Source organism: Nestor notabilis, unplaced genomic scaffold (genome assembly GCF_000696875.1).
Source record: "Nestor notabilis isolate BGI_N333 unplaced genomic scaffold, ASM69687v1 scaffold2074, whole genome shotgun sequence".
Classification (NCBI taxonomy): Eukaryota; Metazoa; Chordata; class Aves; order Psittaciformes; family Psittacidae; genus Nestor; species Nestor notabilis.
The window spans coordinates 38,832-56,204 of NW_009926677.1; the positions used below are offsets into that span (position 1 = coordinate 38,832).

General features: G+C 37.0%; 1 protein-coding gene across 1 annotated transcript in view; it reads right to left on the bottom strand.

Moving 5' to 3' along the window:
- Positions 1 to 3,001: 3,001 nt before the first annotated feature.
- Positions 3,002 to 17,373, bottom strand: part of PARP8 (poly (ADP-ribose) polymerase family, member 8) — a gene marked incomplete at its 5' end in the record, with an annotated part of 106,832 nt that continues 92,460 nt past the window's right edge. The window contains 11 exons of the mRNA XM_010013636.1: positions 3,002 to 3,377; positions 3,960 to 4,044; positions 6,031 to 6,100; positions 7,050 to 7,126; positions 8,615 to 8,684; positions 10,495 to 10,567; positions 10,734 to 10,846; positions 11,682 to 11,730; positions 12,095 to 12,162; positions 13,468 to 13,533; positions 14,534 to 14,659. Coding sequence (XP_010011938.1) covers positions 3,275 to 3,377; positions 3,960 to 4,044; positions 6,031 to 6,100; positions 7,050 to 7,126; positions 8,615 to 8,684; positions 10,495 to 10,567; positions 10,734 to 10,846; positions 11,682 to 11,730; positions 12,095 to 12,162; positions 13,468 to 13,533; positions 14,534 to 14,659 — 900 coding nt within the window. The remainder of the gene's footprint in view (positions 3,378 to 3,959; positions 4,045 to 6,030; positions 6,101 to 7,049; positions 7,127 to 8,614; positions 8,685 to 10,494; positions 10,568 to 10,733; positions 10,847 to 11,681; positions 11,731 to 12,094; positions 12,163 to 13,467; positions 13,534 to 14,533; positions 14,660 to 17,373) is intronic.

Here is a 17,373-nt window from a genome sequence, read left to right on the forward strand (position 1 = left end):
GAACATGGTCACAACTGGATAGCAATGGCTTTGTGGAGATTTCTACCATGAGAGACAGTAGAGCCTGCGGCTCTATCTTCTTTGATTAAAAGCTATCTGTGGAAAGCCTGCATCTTTACAGCAGGAGTTAGAAAGATTGCTTTATCACCAGTATGTATGCATGGTAACAGAGGATGGGAAATGCAAGGGCTCTGGGGATAACACAGGGTCCTTGCTCAGATGACCATGGCTTTTTTTTTTTTGTACTTTCATTCCCTGGAATACATGTGAATGCAAGTATTTGGAAGAATTTGGCAATATGCAGCTTCCACTCTTGGATAAAACCACAAGGGAAAAATCTTTCAAGGAAAATCTCATCCTTGGGCTTTTTCATTCAAGTTCTCTGTGATAAAGTCTTTGTTTCAACTTTCAAATTTGCTATAGAAGGGTTATTTATTTTTGAGTAACAAGCCCCTGAAAAGCCTCCCTCTTTCCCCTCATCTTTAAAAAATAAGAACTAATACTCTGTTAAATGAACTCACGTTCACCATCTGATAATATAACATCTTAGAAGAACCATCTTGTTAATATATTGGCTATATAAAGTGACTGAGTTACCATGTAGCAAGTGAATTTTGGTTTAATTTAATTGCTGTTTGCATGTGACACTAGGCCTGTGTCCTTGCACTGTCCTCTGTGGCATGACACCTTCCCACGTGGCCCAGCTTCCCTGGGAATGGTGCTGCACCATACCCATGTTTTCCCACACTGCAGCTTTGTTCTCCCAGTCCCTCTTCCTGCCATGCACCATGTGGGACCTGATCTGCTGTTGCTGCCTGTCAGTAATTTGGTGGTGCCTCAACTGTTTTTCTTTCCTACCAGCAACCCCCTTGTCATTTTAGAGCATCCTTTCTCCCTGAAAAGTTCTGCACTCTCCCACTGCTGTATAACACCCGTGCTCATCACCTTCTGCCTTTAACTCTTGGCCACCCTCCTCCACACATCAGCCAGTCACCTCAGTACTCCCTGAAGTGGCACCTTACAACAGGAAGCCCTCTATACACTTCAGAGCCCTGCTTTCCTCCATGCTGTCCCTTACTCCTGCTCACTCATTTAAAACAAACCTCTGAGCAGTCTTAAAACTTGCCAGGGATGTATTTTCCTATGTTCTTAATGATGGCACCATGCATGGCCAGTATTATGACCCCACTGTGTGCAAACCAAGGCTGACTTGCTGCCATACCTACATTCCAGGTTTCTTCCCTCAAGGGGTTCACTTGTGACCCTGCTGCAGTTTGATGGGACAGGGAAGATAGCTGCTTACTTGGCTTCTTCACTTCACTTATGGTCACCTTTATTTTCTCCTAGTTTTTTAAGTAGGCCTCCTAGAGTGGGGGACTATAAAACCAGCAAGTCAACATAGGGTATCTTTGTGAACTTGCTTCCTAGTTTCTTTTTGTTACGCAAGCCATTATAATTTAGACAAATATGGCAGGGACAAATATAGAGGGATGAGCTTTTTGGGCTTTTAGCTCCACCTCTGAATTAAATATGGCAGGACAAATTATAGAGTGATGACCTTTTTGGGCTTTTAGCTCCACCTCTGAATTATTCTGATTTTGTGCAGTTATACAACCTAAGGCAGTCCTTACATAGACTGACAAATTTCAGGAATCCTTTTTGTTTCAAGAAGTTAACCTGTGTCCCAACACAAAATATAACAATTAGCATAGTGATTCTCAAGCTAGGAGTTCACCAAACAGGGGTGAATGTCAACAGAAATTCAATAGCAAAATAGGGATATGCAAACAGGATGGGCTTTACAAGTCTGAATGTGAACCCAGAAAAACTTAAGTCCCCAGTAGATAAGTTGCAAATGTTAAAAGACATGTCAAAGTATATGCCCTTAGGCCCAGTAATACTATTCTACTTGCAGGGCACCGCAATTGCAGCAAGTAGTAAGGGAGTGTTGCTTGAACCAGGAAGAAGGAATCACACATTACAGCATATCTAATGCAGTTCTGTTTGAAAGAAACAAGTATACCTGTGCGTCAGTATCTTTATTACAAAAATAGCACAATAGAGGATTCAGTCTTTTTTTGCTTTCTGAGGTGGCCTCTAATAGTTGCACAGATGAGTAAGTTGAACTGCTCTCCATAGTCAAGGGTGTGATTAATGCTTCAGAATAGCTACCATGAGGGCCACCAAGGGCACTCATCAGAGCACAGGATATGCTTTATGCCTCGGAGACTGAGACCATCCCCATCTGTGTTGTCATCATGCTCACTTGGAAAAAAATTGTTTTTAATTTAAAGGACAGAGAGATTTGAATTGGTTTGTTTTCCCTTAGGAATAAATTAATAAAAATACTTCACCAGAGAAAATCAGTAAAAATTTGCACTTTTTTTGGTATTTTTTTGATGTATGAACAATCAGCTCAATTAAGCACGTACTTTTAAACATGTGGCTAAATCCAACCACAGGGCAGTTTCACTGAAGTTAAGATGAAAGTATTAGAGAATCTTGTTGATATGAAGAAACTGTAAAATCTAGTATATAAAAAACAAATTTGTAAATAGGAAGAGCTTCAGGATTTCCAGATGTTTGCTAAGCTTAATGGATAAGACAGATAAGCGTTTCCAGAGAAGACAAAGAAAACTAAGCACACACTATCATATTCATTACTTTTTGCTTTGTTGCACTCATTAAATAAAAAAATTATTGTTGTTTTAACCTTTGACTCTAAATCCTAGCTGCATTTGTGTAAATAAAATCAATCGAAGATAGCTGCAGGTAACCAATCTCTTTAATTTGACATGTTCCAGACAATCTTTTATTATGTTTAAATACGAGAATGTTCTACTTATTGCAAAGTATCCTGCATTAATACAGGTCCTCCGCTATAAAGTCTTCTCTATCAATCACCTATAATTCAGTCATTCTAAATTTAAAATACCAGTATACAGTACTAAAACCTCCAATTGAAGTTTAATATAAAAATATCAGCACAAAACTCCTTTTGAAAGTCTGTTTATTGTGAGCAACCCAAATGCCTGCTTAATTATTATTTGTTGTAGTATATTAATAGACTTTGCACCCCTACAGTTGCTAATTCATACCATCTCAGGTATTTTGATGAGATAAGAAATACTAAGTAAGAAAACAGTAAGTATTCAAAGGGTTAATTTGCTTTTAATAATAACAAATTAGTTTTTTGCATCTTCTTCAGTTCAAAATCCAGCTTTGAGACTGAGGAAGGCTTCCAAATTACATCAATTAAATAAGAGTGGTCCTTTTAACCAGTAGCAGTTTGATTGCCAATGACTCGAAGAATCTCTTTATGAATGCTTGGTTCCTGTGTATTTATACTTGTATCACCCACTTGACCATCTTCATAACTAAAAAAAGTAAAAAAAATAAAATCAAATTAGTGTTTTATTAATTTACCTAAAAACATCCATGACTGTTTCATTCAATAATCAAGAGTGATTATTACATTGTTAACATGTTGCTATTAAAATGCTTTGCTGCACTTCACCACCATATGGAGATCTTAAACTCTAGAGGGTGAAGTGTGGTAAGGCTGCCATTGTCACTGAATCCCTGAGGCTGAATAAGCCACTAGGACCCAAAGGGTCAGGGGGAAAATGCTCACACCATAGACAGTAAGCCTTTAATGAATTCCTCAACTTTAAAACATACAATTGAATAGAAATCATATTTTACAATATATGGATAGGCTTACTGTAACATGAGGTATTGCTACAGAGTGGAAAAAATCAGTAACTCTCCATTCATTTATTCTGTAACAAAACATCTCCTAAACCTAACAAAAGTACATACAGAGAAATATAAAAAATTGATACTGAAAAGAATTAGGAAGAAACATCTTTTATCTACTTCAAGTACAGCTACTGGAAGCAACACGGGGAAAAAGGTCTAGGACAAACTGAAGTTTAATGTTAAAAGTTTGTACTCACACAAAGAAAAATCTTGTACACACATGATCTGTATTGGGAACTACCCATATCTCTCCATGTTTGTGCAGATCGGATGAAGTTATCACTATCGGGGAAAGAATAAATTTCACTGTGATAAAAACATGCCTGGAAAATACTGCTTTAAAAGATTTGTCTTTTTATACACTTTAAATAGCCTTCTGGGAAAGTGCAGTTTTCAACTGCATGTCTGTGATGATTCTGTAGATTCTGAGCTGGCTGTTAGTACAAACAGGGAGATGAACTTGATTTTTGTTTTCTAAATACACTGTGTTTTCCAGGAAACAGAAATGTTTGATGTATGTGAGCCAGTTGTTAAGTGGAATGAAAAATGACAAAGTATATTTATTAAAAACTCATTTTAAATGGCCATAGGGATGTTAAGGAGGATGTGAGTCAACTAACCAGATTTTGGAATAGAGATATTTCTGCTTGGTAGTGGCTGAGCCAAAGGAAAAAAAAAAGACACTAAAGACAAAGCCTGAAACTGAGATATGACATGTTTGGGATTTGAAATACTACCAAATACTTTTTTTTAAAAAGTAAGCAAAGCAATTATGACTCAAAGGGATCACAAAGCTTGCTAAAACTTGCTCAGTGTTTAGAAAACAGCTATGCATTTCATGATAGTTTGTTTACCAGCAGAATGAGGACAACGAAGGAAAGAAACCTTTTTACTGAAATAAAAGGTACGTAGGTAGGTTTTATAGGTAGAAGCTATACCATCAATCTGTATTTGAAAAGATTTCTATAAATGTATTGAAACAGCATCCTTCTGGACAAGGTGTCCAGCTGTGGGGTGAGTAGGTTCACGGTGCACTGAATGAAGACCTGGCTGAAGGGCTGAGTGCAATGTTGTAGTGAATAGGGCTACATCTGGCTGGCCACTGGTCACCAGTGCTATTCCTCAGGGCTCAGTTCTAGCACCAGTTCTGTACAGTATATAGGTCAATGATCTGGATGCAGGAGTTGAATGCACTTGCTATTAGCAAGTTTGCTGATGACACCAAACTGGGAGGTGCTACTGAACTCTCAAGGGACACGAGGCCTTGCAGAGGGATCTAAATATACTGAGCTATGATTAATGGTATTAAAAAGTCCTTGCTAAAGATGTGATTTTTATTTAGAAAATTCAGGCATTAAAGTCCAAGTAAATTCTACTAAACCCTAGATTTATTTCTTGTCTTCTTCTGAAAGTTTTAGAACTAAACTTGTGTATTTTTCTGCCCAGTTCAAACTGGATTTTCAGGTTGATTGACATCTCCTTAATCACGTTAAATATTTCCTTTGAGTATTCAAAAGAAAAAAAAGTATATAAAAGTAGTGTGTATATCTTAAAGCTTCCATTTTGAAGTAATATCTTTTCCACTATCTTAATTTTTACTTCTAAAAATGAACAAATGCTCCAAATGATGGAGTTTAATGTAATCTCTTTTTGTTTGGCCAATGAGACTAATCACCAACTACTGGTACAATTCTTATTCAAATTTCATAATTCTTTGTTCTCCAAACCTGCTGAGGTTTCCTTAGTTAGTAAAAGAATAGCCAAGTCTTTCAAGAATGAATATACTAGATTTTAACTTCACAAAATTTCTGAAGCAGTCAGAGAGAACAGACTGTTTACCCAATGAACAGTCTATTGACCCGAACAATGAGAAATTATTTGGAAATTTAATAGGAAAGTTGTTTTTTCTGACTTTAAGGTATTTCATGCATTTGCCAAGACCTTGCAAGAAGTCAGTGTTTCAAATAAAGGCCATGACTTGCATCATCTTTATGGCTTAGGAATATGATCACATTTGAAAGACAGACCAAACGATCACTATATGCATATGATTATTACACATTCATTCAGCACATGTTGCAGATTTTGTTTGTAGAGGGAAATGTTCCAAGATGAAATACAAAGGTCAACTATTAAGTAAGTACTCATACGCCCACCAGCAGCATCTTACCTAAAAGCAACTAATACTGGAAGTAAAGGTCTCACTGATTTGCATCCAGTAACACCGTATCCATGACTAAAACAGTTTTTCAAGGGCTTTCAGCTTACCTTCACATAAGGCTATGCATTTTAAGTTACGGCTTTGCAAAAATTGTGACTGCTGTCCTTTCTTCTGTGACTGGGATGTAAAAACATGAGAAAACTTAATTAGTGCAGAAAGATAAACTAAGTGTGAAAGTAACACAGGAGACGGCTGCTATCTTCAGTGGGTTATTAATGAACAAAGACATAGGCAGACTTTCTAAAACTTTTCTATTGTATTTCTAAATGTAACAGAATTTCTAAAAACATTTATGTTATTTGATTGGATTACTGTAGGCAGGATTTGAACTCCTTTATCCAGAAAGAAATGTTCTTAATTATTACAGAATGAATAATGCCATTAGAAATATCCAAGTGTTACTTATAAAAAAATGGACAGCAGAAGAAATAAAAAGGTGAATTTGATCACCAATTCCTTGGCCACTACCCCGATATTTTACTAGCCTTCCCATTTCTGAGAGCTTCTGCTGTTACATACCAATCTGTCTCCAAAATCAGATTATTCTGGAGTTTTTATGTGTTAACTATGGAGAGAGATTCAAGTTTTTTTTTTTTTTGCAAAATTTAGCCCTAAACACAAATGCTGTAAGTACACTTTAGATAAAGCAGAATTGTAATGGTTTAATATGTAAAAACCATGAAAAAGAAAAACTGACATCCTATAAATGAAATGTTACTGATTTTCCAGCAATAGCCACTCTCAATTCCTTTTGCATCTTTTTCTGTACGTCTAGAACTCAGAAGTCAAGGGCTTGCTAAAGGTCACAATGCAATCTGTATTTCATTTTCCTTCTCTTCCCAAATTCTTCTGCTTAGAAAAGAAGGGCACAAGACCTGCAGTGTACTCAATAAATTGTTTCTAAAGTAGTTTGGCTGAAGTTGATGTTTGCAGTCTCTGAAGGTGTTGATAATGTTCAATAAAATAAAACCGTTAGCTCTCACAAAGGGAATATTACCTCCTTTTCAGCTCTCAAGTTCCCAAGCGTAAAACTGTAAGTCTTTCAGAGATGGTTGCTGTACTGTACCTGTGATGTATTACTGCCCTTACTGCTTGAAGATGGTTCATCTTTAGCTGACACCTTCTGCTGCTTCTTGTTCATCCCTAGGAATATTAAAGTCATGTAAGATACTCCGGCATATAAATACCATAATAAGCAAAGTTAAGTATAGAGAATGAAACAGAAACTTTATTTAGACTTAATGGAAGTCTAATTAATTTTCAGGAGTAGTTAATTTATTTCAAATTTTAAAGTCTATCTTGGTTTAATTAATTTATCTACACATAAAAGTAGTAAATTGTCAGCCACACGGGATCTAATTTCCATCTCAGAAATCTGAACACCTACACTTGTGCCTTACATCTCTTTTCTATTCCTCGTGTTGGTTTATATAAAATTCCTGTATTGTATGCTGGCTGCTACTGGCTTTCTTGCCTTTCCAGTATCCCATATTTCTTGGCAGTTTGCAAACATAGACTGAGTTATGGAGAAATTTAAGTCTTTGAAGGAACAGGGAATGTAGGACTCCTCTGTGGTTTTCACTGTTATCCAGAATGACATACTTCATAGCAATACAGGCCTCCTTTCTAGAGGAGACTGGATGGAAGGACCAAGAAAGGTAAAGAGATGAGAAAATTACTGAAGCTGACAAAGCAATGCTGTCCAAATGGTCATTTTGTTAGATAATGATACTGAAACCTTCACCTTTAGTGAATCCTAAAAAGTTTCCATACTTGTGCAATCTCTGAAAAGCTAAAAGTGTATTTAGAGATTATTGATATTGAAATTCAATAAACAGTAGTAAAAAATGCTGAGCTTTCAAAATGAATTGTGACATTACCTAAAAATACTGAAAATCAGACGCATAAGTAAAACTCTCAAAAATATCTAAATGCACACAAACATGCATTCAACTACACCAGTACTTTCATATGTGCATAAATGGTAAATTGACCATACTTAAAGGAAAAAGTCACCATATTTTAAAATCTCTTAAGTTTCTTAATATACACATTGGTGTATCTTGTTTCTATTATGCTTCTATTTATGATGTAATTCTTATGTGGAAAACTCTGCATGACTCACTTTTGGATTTACTAATGGGACAAATTATGATCCATCCCCTTCTCATGCTGAAATAAGCACACTGTTCTGTACTTTCTTTGTAATCCTGACATGGTGATACTTCAGAACAGTCTTAAATATACACAGCTGAACACGTCTATTGATGAATATTTGTTTTGTCTAAAAGCCCATGAATTCACGTTAGATGGACTCAGGCAGATACTGACAAAAAACAATATACAAAACCTTGGATTCTCATTGCAAAATCAAGACCTGCTCCATTACACACAGCATCCAGTATTAGCTACTCTTTACTTCAAGAACAGTTTCAAGATACTCAGCACCTTGGAAAATTAGGATAGTATTAATAAGGGAATTTAGATTTTCTCTTTCTTTAGTAAGTTAATTTGCAGTCTACAGAGATGAAATTTAATACAGTGTTGTAAACACTGAAGCTGGTAAGAAAAGCAGTAGACTAAAATATCCCCCTTTATTCCTCCAGCTTTAGAGTGATTTATAAATATCACCTGAGTAACCAAATGATATGCTTGACAACGGACTAAGGTAGATTCCACTTCCAAACATTGCACCATGCAGCTGGAAAAGAGCAAAGTGATGATTTAACATTAATTTGGTTATCTGGACAAAATAATAATGATAGGAACAGGATGTAATATAGATAAGCATCTGCCCCACTGCACTAATTTATTGCCTGGTAATAAGCAGTGTTCAAAGAAAATGCTAAAGAAATCATGCTGCAAATACACAACTAAAATACTGTATGTTCTGGACACCATGTCCAAATGCCCAAACATCAGATTTATATATAAAATTGCATTTTCTGTTTTTAAATGTATCATTATCATGAAGAATGTCTACAGAGGGTGCTTCTGTACATGACCAGGGACACCTCAGCATTGACAAGGCTGAGCAAGCTCAACATGTGTCTCACATCAAAACCTTGGCAGGAAGCACAGCCTAAGCCAGCCTCTGTGAATTAACAGCAGCAACAGCTGCTTTTGTTTTCTTTAAGGTAAGAAATGAAGAGATAGTGATGACACTGGTCAGATGCTATAGAAAAATTTAGTCACTAATTCAGCCTGAGGAATGAGTTCAATCAAACTTTTCCCTGAGCCATCTCAGACACATAGATCCCATCACTGCAGGACTGCAGTTTATCAACAAAACTACTAGCTGTCTGAAAAGAATAGAGGAAAGGGAAGGCTCTTCTTCACCAACATCACTGTTCCATGTCATGAAGCTTGGGCTAAGCAACAAAAGTGAGCACCTTTTATTAGCCCTGCAGTCATTTTCTTGTCTGATAGATGTTATGACCACTGGGCTTCAGAGTCATGCTTACCCTTCCTTCCTCTGACCCAACGGTATTTACATTGTCTCTGCAATGTACCAGAGCTCTCATAGGAATGCGCATACATGCTTTTACCCCTACAGATACTACAATGTTGTACAGGACTCTTGGTAAGTAGGTATTTTTTCTGACTGCTCGGTACTGGGGTAAATAGGAACTGGGCTCAGGATATGCCTTAGGTGTGTGAGAGATCTAAAAATGATCACTTGTACAAAATGGATCTTTACTATTCCCAGTATTTCAACCATCAATGAAAGAAAACAAGCATAAACAAAGCAGTTTACTTTGATGAATTGTCGTGTGTAGATCTTGCTTTCTTCAGTATCTTCCAAAGATACTAGTAAGAACATCCAAACCACTAAAAGGAATAGCAGAGATTTCATTTCCCTTTTTTTTTCAGTGCCTTGTGTACCCCAATCCTTAGTCAGCACCCTGGGATCCTCCTTCAATGTATTAGGACTCAGCTCTAGGGAAGAGTTGTCAAAAGTGTGATGCTAAAATATTCTTAGTCACAGCTCCCCAGTTCCTCTGGTACTGCCTGCTTTGCTCTGCAACAATGGTTTCCTGAAGATTCAGTCTGAGAAAACAAACTGAAGTCTGCCATAGCTCCCTCCTGGCCAGTACACTCGTATTTCCATTTCCAAAGAAACCAGAGGAGAAGGGAAGATGCTGTAGACCTAGGTCCTGTAAATCTAGTACGCTTGTGGATCCCCCAACATGGAAATAGTTTAGGTAGCTCTAAACTTTAATCCAAACCCAGCTTTTAAGCAGTAAAGAGCTGAACCTGCTGGAGGTGCTTCTCTGCAGTGTAAAACTGAAGCACTGATTCTAGCAATGGGATTTTCTAGCCATTTCAGCAGCCACATTATTTCACCTTAACTGCACCAGAAAAGTACCTTTTCCAGGAAAGAAGAGGTTATTTGAAACATCCTTTTTTCCACTTATATGACTACCAGAACCACACCCCCTGAAATTCACTTAAACTAGTATCTAATCCAGCATACAGGTTAGCTAAAGTCCATTTAGTTTACTATTTACCTGCAGCCTTGTATTGGAAGCAACAACTAAGCCGTTCCTCAGAATGGAATGCCAATTTTCGATGTGTGAACCACTGAAAAAATAAAAAAGAAAACATTAAAATCCACAGCATAAAATGCAAAATGAAATCAATAATCCTTTAAAACAATGAATTCACAGATGTAAACCTTAAACGGCAAGAACGAAAAAATAGCATGCTATTTTGATAACCCTGGATTAGTATGAATATATGCACTTACTGAAATGCAAAGGTACTTCCGTAGAGATTTTTAGCAGCTCGGAAATTGGATTCTTTGGCTGGTGGACTGCTGAGAAGAAGGAACTGGTGGGGAGTGTGCATAAACTTTAGTTGCTGTAAAATATAACAGTGCGTAAGTGAAAAGAAGTTGATTAACACAAAAGCATTGTATTTCCATAATGGAAATTGTTAAGATACCATGCTATTTTGCACAATACATGACTGCATCACAGTAACTACATGAAGCAAGTTGAAATTGGTCTTATTACCATAGTTTTAAGCTGAAATCAAACAGCTGAAATCAAAACAGAAAAACAGTAAAATGTTTTTCAGTTTATGAAACAAACGGAAGATTCTGAAACAGCTTTCAGCCTAATATGGCTCTACTAAGAAAACTAAACTGAACAATTTCATCATGCTGTTCTGATCAGAGCTGTCTTTGAACTAAGGTTCAGATCTAAAAGGTTGCAGATTACTATGCCCTTAATCAGAGGATCAGAGTCACACACTCAGAAATGAATCGCAGCACCATCCCTCTAAAATTCAAGAGCTCTTTTTGACATGTACTGATATGTGGATCTCCTGGTACACAGTGTTTGTGTACACTGCTTTCTGTGTAATACTGTATCTAATATTCTGTGTGGTAACAAAACAAATAGTGAAGTTATTCTCACCCAATCTCAGATGACTACAAGGTACACTTGTATTTGAGCTACTCACCTCAAACAGGCTTTTTATGAACATTACTCCTTTGACCTATTTTAGATACTCACAACATGATTCTCTGAGTTTTGACCTGAAACTGCCTATTTCTCTCCCTTGTCTATTAATGGAGTCCATGTGATTAGTTTGAATGTAGACACCTACATTTGGCTAGAAGACTCCCACCTAAAATGCTAATAGGAGCCATGAGAAATGAGAAAATAATAAAGAACCCACAGACACTTACCCTATTCACCGGTAGCTTCACAATGTGTGATCTATTACTAGAAATAACCCTAAAAGAAACAGTTAGATGTATTATTAGACAAGGTAACCAAACAGAACTTTTCTTCTTAAAAATGTGTTATGAATGGACACCACAAAGCACCCAGCTGCAGCCCTTTGAGACTATGAGATGGAAGTAGACCAAATCTTGACTAGGAAATGAGTTCAAAGGCCCTACAAATAAGCTGGAGTCTTTCCAGTGTTTTCATAGGGCCCAGGTAATGTCCAGAAACAGTCCAGAAACACCTGGAGTTGCAAATGTCAACCCTGACGTTAATTCTCACAGTGAGCTTATACGAAATCACACTGGTGAAATGATTATTCATTATACTTGGTACTTTAATAATTATCATCTCATGTGAGTCAATTTTATACCATTGTAGAAGAGGATGTGCAAGTGGGTCTTGTTTATCCATCTGCTTCTTTATCTCCAAGTAAGGTGCCTAGAAAAGAGTAATTATGTTCTTTATTTCTAGTTGAAATCATAAGGTTAAATTTTATGTGTTAGATTGCCCATAATTTCATCTATTAAAATGAATACATGGGATTCATTATTAGGCTTGTTTCACAGTTTTACTGATATTTAGTGTTGTACAGTTATAAATGTGTTTTGGCAACAATAAGAATTAATATAGCAATTATTTTCCCTGGAGTAACATAATAAGCACATAATTAGCATCAAAATGACTATTTTATAGCAAACATTGGTGGTCTCTGGGAGAACAGCAGAAGACATCTATTTATGTTTGGTTCTTGGATTAAGAAATTGGACTGGAACATCACAAAATTAATTCTTTCAAAACACCTCAAGATAACACACTCCATTTTTTTAACTGTTTCATGGTGTAAACTGGTAAGATACTGTATCAGCTTACAATCCCTTTGAAAGCCTTTCTTGATTTCAATCACAATGCAAAGCATCCCTTAAACTCTTCCCTTTAAACAAAGTCCAAGAATTATTTTAACATTAAAGAAAGCAAAATGGTGGTTATTTCTATTTTCACCAGATATTATATTAGGTAACAGAGATAATGGCTTTTTTAATTTTTACAAGATGTTACATTAAATAACAGAAGTACGTGAAACTTAATTTTCAATTTATTTTGCTCCTCTCTATGCATTCTTCACTCCAGAATCCTGAAGTACTTCATAAATACACATAAAGTAAGATTTACGAACTGTTGTGATGTTACAGTTATATGCCAGTTGTAAAAGTAAGGAACATGGGAGAGATTTCAATAATCACTTATAAACAGCTGGGCTGTTTGGGAAACAGACGTGTAACAATAAACATAAGTATGGCTATCTGTCCTGCTGTGAATACAGTGAAATCCTATGGTAGCAATCCCAAGAAACCTAACCTTCCAAGTCCCTAGCCATATTTAGCTGATCAAGTGTTTTGCTATTATAGAAACACTATCACAAAATCTATTTCTTTTGCTTTGGAAATAAAAGGCCCAGTTTGGCTTTGGTATTTCCAGCAACTGGTGATTATCTTGTTACATGTCCCATTCTGCTGTTATTATCTTCTATTTAAAATTCAAAAGATCTTAGTTGTACATCATCACTTTTATTTGACTGCCATTATGGATACTCTACGTCTGTTATTTTTAAAACATATTTCAATATTATCACAACCGTATAGGAAAGAGATTATAGTATTGACTTCCCCACCCGACACAGGCAATATAAACATCTTCCTAGTTCTGGAAATAGCTATTAAGTGAGGTAAAGATTTTTAAACTCACCTGTGTCATCTCTCTAATTGAAGTGATACTGTCCAATGCTTTCATGACTCGGTCGTAATTCTTCTTCTGATTTAGCATAAAATAAGCAAATAAATTAAAATAATGTTAGTCTTTGGCTCTAGAAAAACCCAAATTCTTCTGAGTGTGTATAAAACCAAAGCTAGGTTGAAAGGATTGGTCAGAAAACCAATCTTTTCATACTCTTCTAACCACTAGCTTCCTTCCATCTCACAGACTTTCATTCATAGACCAGGAAAATTCCACCCCCCACAATTATTGTCATGATTGTTTTTCATGATTGAATTTCACTGGAAATTCCAACACACGCTTCCCTGTTCCTCATCTTTCATCTCACATGCTGCAGGACACACTCACTCCCTCCTGAGGAAGAACCACTGCTAAATGGCCTTTGCTCAGAAAAACTGAGATGCATCCCAATGCAGGACATCCAAAGTTCTCATTTACGGCCTTGGACTTAATGGCTCAAGTGAGATGTAATGGTTCGCACCTTCTTGAGAGCTGCCCTGAGAGACAGCATTTGCAGCCTGAGAAGCACACAGTGCAAGCACAGTTCTTTACTTCAAAATGGATGCTTGTACAAAACTTGACTATTATGTCAATATTTGATAAAATTACATTTAATGACATAATTGTTTTCAAAGAGAAAATGAGATGACAGAAATAACCACTTTAAGAATGAAGAGATGGACTGGAACTCCCCTAGTTTACATGGTCTACATCTCCCAAAGGCCATCTTTCTCTTTGCATCCAAAGTGTACACCAAAAGTAAGACACAAAGAATACAAAATTCTGCATCTAGAATTCATACCCTAAAAGAATGTCTTGGTTTCAACATAACTTTGAACCAATCTACAGTTTATACTCAAATATCTTCTCAGAGATGATTACAAAAGCTGTTAAGTTCTGAAAATAGTCACATGCTTGTGATATATTCTGGAGCTGAATCTCTTATAGTAAAGAACACTTATTCTAGAAAAAGGCTTTGCTTTGAAATCTCATGCATGACTAAAACCAAGCTAAGACATAGTGAAAAATAACTACTTACCCTGGGGTTAAAGGCCAGCATCTGAGGATCATTAGGATCAACTACAGAAGGATATGGCTCAAAAATGACAACTTTTCTAGGTGACTCTAATGCAGAACGACACATGGATACTAACAGATCAACCACCTAGGTGTAAAAAAAAATATTTATTCAATATCTGTTCTTTCATATTGTATCTTCCAGTCTGCTTTTTTAACATATTCTAGCAATACCATATTTCACTGTTACCTATATTACCCAAACTGTTATCCGCAGGACATAGTTTAGGACTGAAATTTTTCCACTGACCTCAAAAGGCTTAGGGTTCAGCCCTGGTGTATTATTCTAGGTGTGTATCTAGTGTATCTAGTCCCAGATGTATTATCATGTCAAATTCATTGCTTGCAGTCCTGCTTTCTCTTGTGCATGTGTACTAATTCCTGGATTAAGTTCATGCTCTAGGGGAATGAAATCATGCTGGATCTGTGTATCTCTGTACAGTAGATGCCAGTGAAAAATGTTGCTCAAGAATGAGGAAAGGTTTGTGAAATCTATACCATTGCCTGCTGTTCTCCTTAAGACTGTACTCATAGAAAGACTTGTAAACATTGCTTTTGCTTAAGACAGAACAGTGCAGTGATTTAACAGTCATTTGCAAGGCTCATACTGGGAGATCTTCTTCCTTCCATCCTGTAATACGACATTACAACATGGAATATCTATGATTTAAAGATTTCACCATAAGATCATATGTGTAATGTCTACACAGGCATGTATTCACATGTATGCACATAGGCACATACAAAATTGTTCCAAAATTCGTAATTCAGAGGTTCAAAATAGAATATAGTAACCACAAACCAGAAAGAATGCAGCTTTCTGACAGCTGTGAAACCTAAATCCAGCTTACAATGAAATTCAAACACTACATAAAAATGTAGCTGCAAATTAGCTCATTTACCCCTGTTTTTTCTGTGCCTTCTGAAGACATTCCTATGTGAAAATAGACTTCCATGAAAGAAAGGAAAAGCTGAGATGAGTTGTACTTAGTAAGCATCCCTGGTTCCCCACAACTTCACACAGATCATATCTCACAGCTCAAGCTGTTCTAGAAGTTTTTACGTATCTGTCATTGCATCTGATTATTTGGAAAAAAAAAATAAAATAGATAGTTCTTTAGAGAAGCAGAATGAAAATAATAATAATGATAAAAGTGAAAAGGAACTGTGCTGTGGTGTATCATGCTGCTGCCATTCTCCTCTGCTCCTTTAGCAGGAATGGACAATTTTCTCCATCAGCTTAAAAATACCCTCTTGGTTCCAGTTAATCAGTATCTCACATATACTGAAAAATGAAGTTATTTAAATAATGATCCTTTCCTCCATGGTGCTCTGATTACTCTCCAGTTTATAATATCTGTGTGATGAATGTTTCAAAATAGGGCATCTGCATTAGCATTTGCAAAGAAGACCAGGAGTCTGCATACACAGCCAGGTCAGGCAACAGGCTTGCAACTGTGTAAACATATTACCATGAAATTGAGCCTGAGTTCATATGCCCTGCTTCTCAGAAATACTTAGCCTTCAGTTGAAAAACATGGCTGGGGAAGAGTTGTTTGAGTCCACAGATCTCTTAATACAATTACTTGAAGTTGTCTTGTTTTATGATTTCTATGATGAGACTTTGGCTTAAACTTGGCACAGTTCTTAGAACACCATCCCAAAGCCCTCCTTTAAATCAACTGTTGACTCCTATATTGTCTCTCACCACGATACCTGCATATTGCTCTGCATGGGGGAAACTGTGCCCTGATTTCCCCTGAGATTATTGTTTTGAGCTGATGGAACACAGAGCAACTTAAACTGGGAAGTAAGTCAACTACAAACTTTACAATACAAACTTGTATATGCAGTCCTTTGTTAACAGGAAGTGCTGTGGATCTAGTAAATACCCTTATAGCTGGGCCTGAACTCCTCTTCCTTAACAGTAGGTACTGAAGTACGTAAGGAAGGACTAAAATATTTTCAAGGAGGACAAGATGACACTTGCTGATGACAATTCCCTCTGACAACATCAGTGTCTTCCAGAGACATTGCAAGGAGTCTGGACTATCAACAAATCAAGGCATCTAATTCTCAGTCATTTTGACTACATGACTAAAATAAGGCGAGTTCAGGTTTGAAAACTTAAGAAAGTACAACCATTTACTGTTAATGAAGAGCTATCAGAATATTGGGAGTGACAAAGTAGTGGTGTTTAACTTAGGAAACAGCTGTGTGAAAGCACAGCAAGAAAAAACAGGATGTGATTTCTAATACTGGAAACCTGTATTTAGGCTCCTTCACTATGTTCTTTACTGTGAGGGTGGTGAGACACTGGAATGGGTTGCCCAAAGAAGTGGTAAATGCTCCATCCCAGCAATGTTCAGGGCCAGGTTGGACAGAGTCTTAGGCGACATGGTCTGAGGAGTCCCTGGTGTGAGGAGTCCCTGCTCACGGCAGGGGGGTTGGAACTAGATGATCTTAAGGTCCTTTCCAGCTCAAACCATTCTATGATTCTAAGAACTCTTGATCCCCATGTGTAAGAAATCAGGAAAGGAAAGCAAAGGAAGAGACTAGCATGGCTAAGTCAAGACCTGCTGGTCAAACTAAAGGGCAGGAACGAAAGGCACAGGCAATGGAAGCAGGGACAGGTATCCTGGGAGGAGTGCGGGAATGGTGCCCAGTTGTGTGGGGATAGGGTCAGGAAGGCCAAGGTGCAGCTGGAGAGGAACTTGGAAAGGGATCCAAAGAATAACAAGAAGAGATTCTACAGGTTTGTCAACCACAAGAGGAAGTTTCAAAGAAAACAGCCCCCTGATG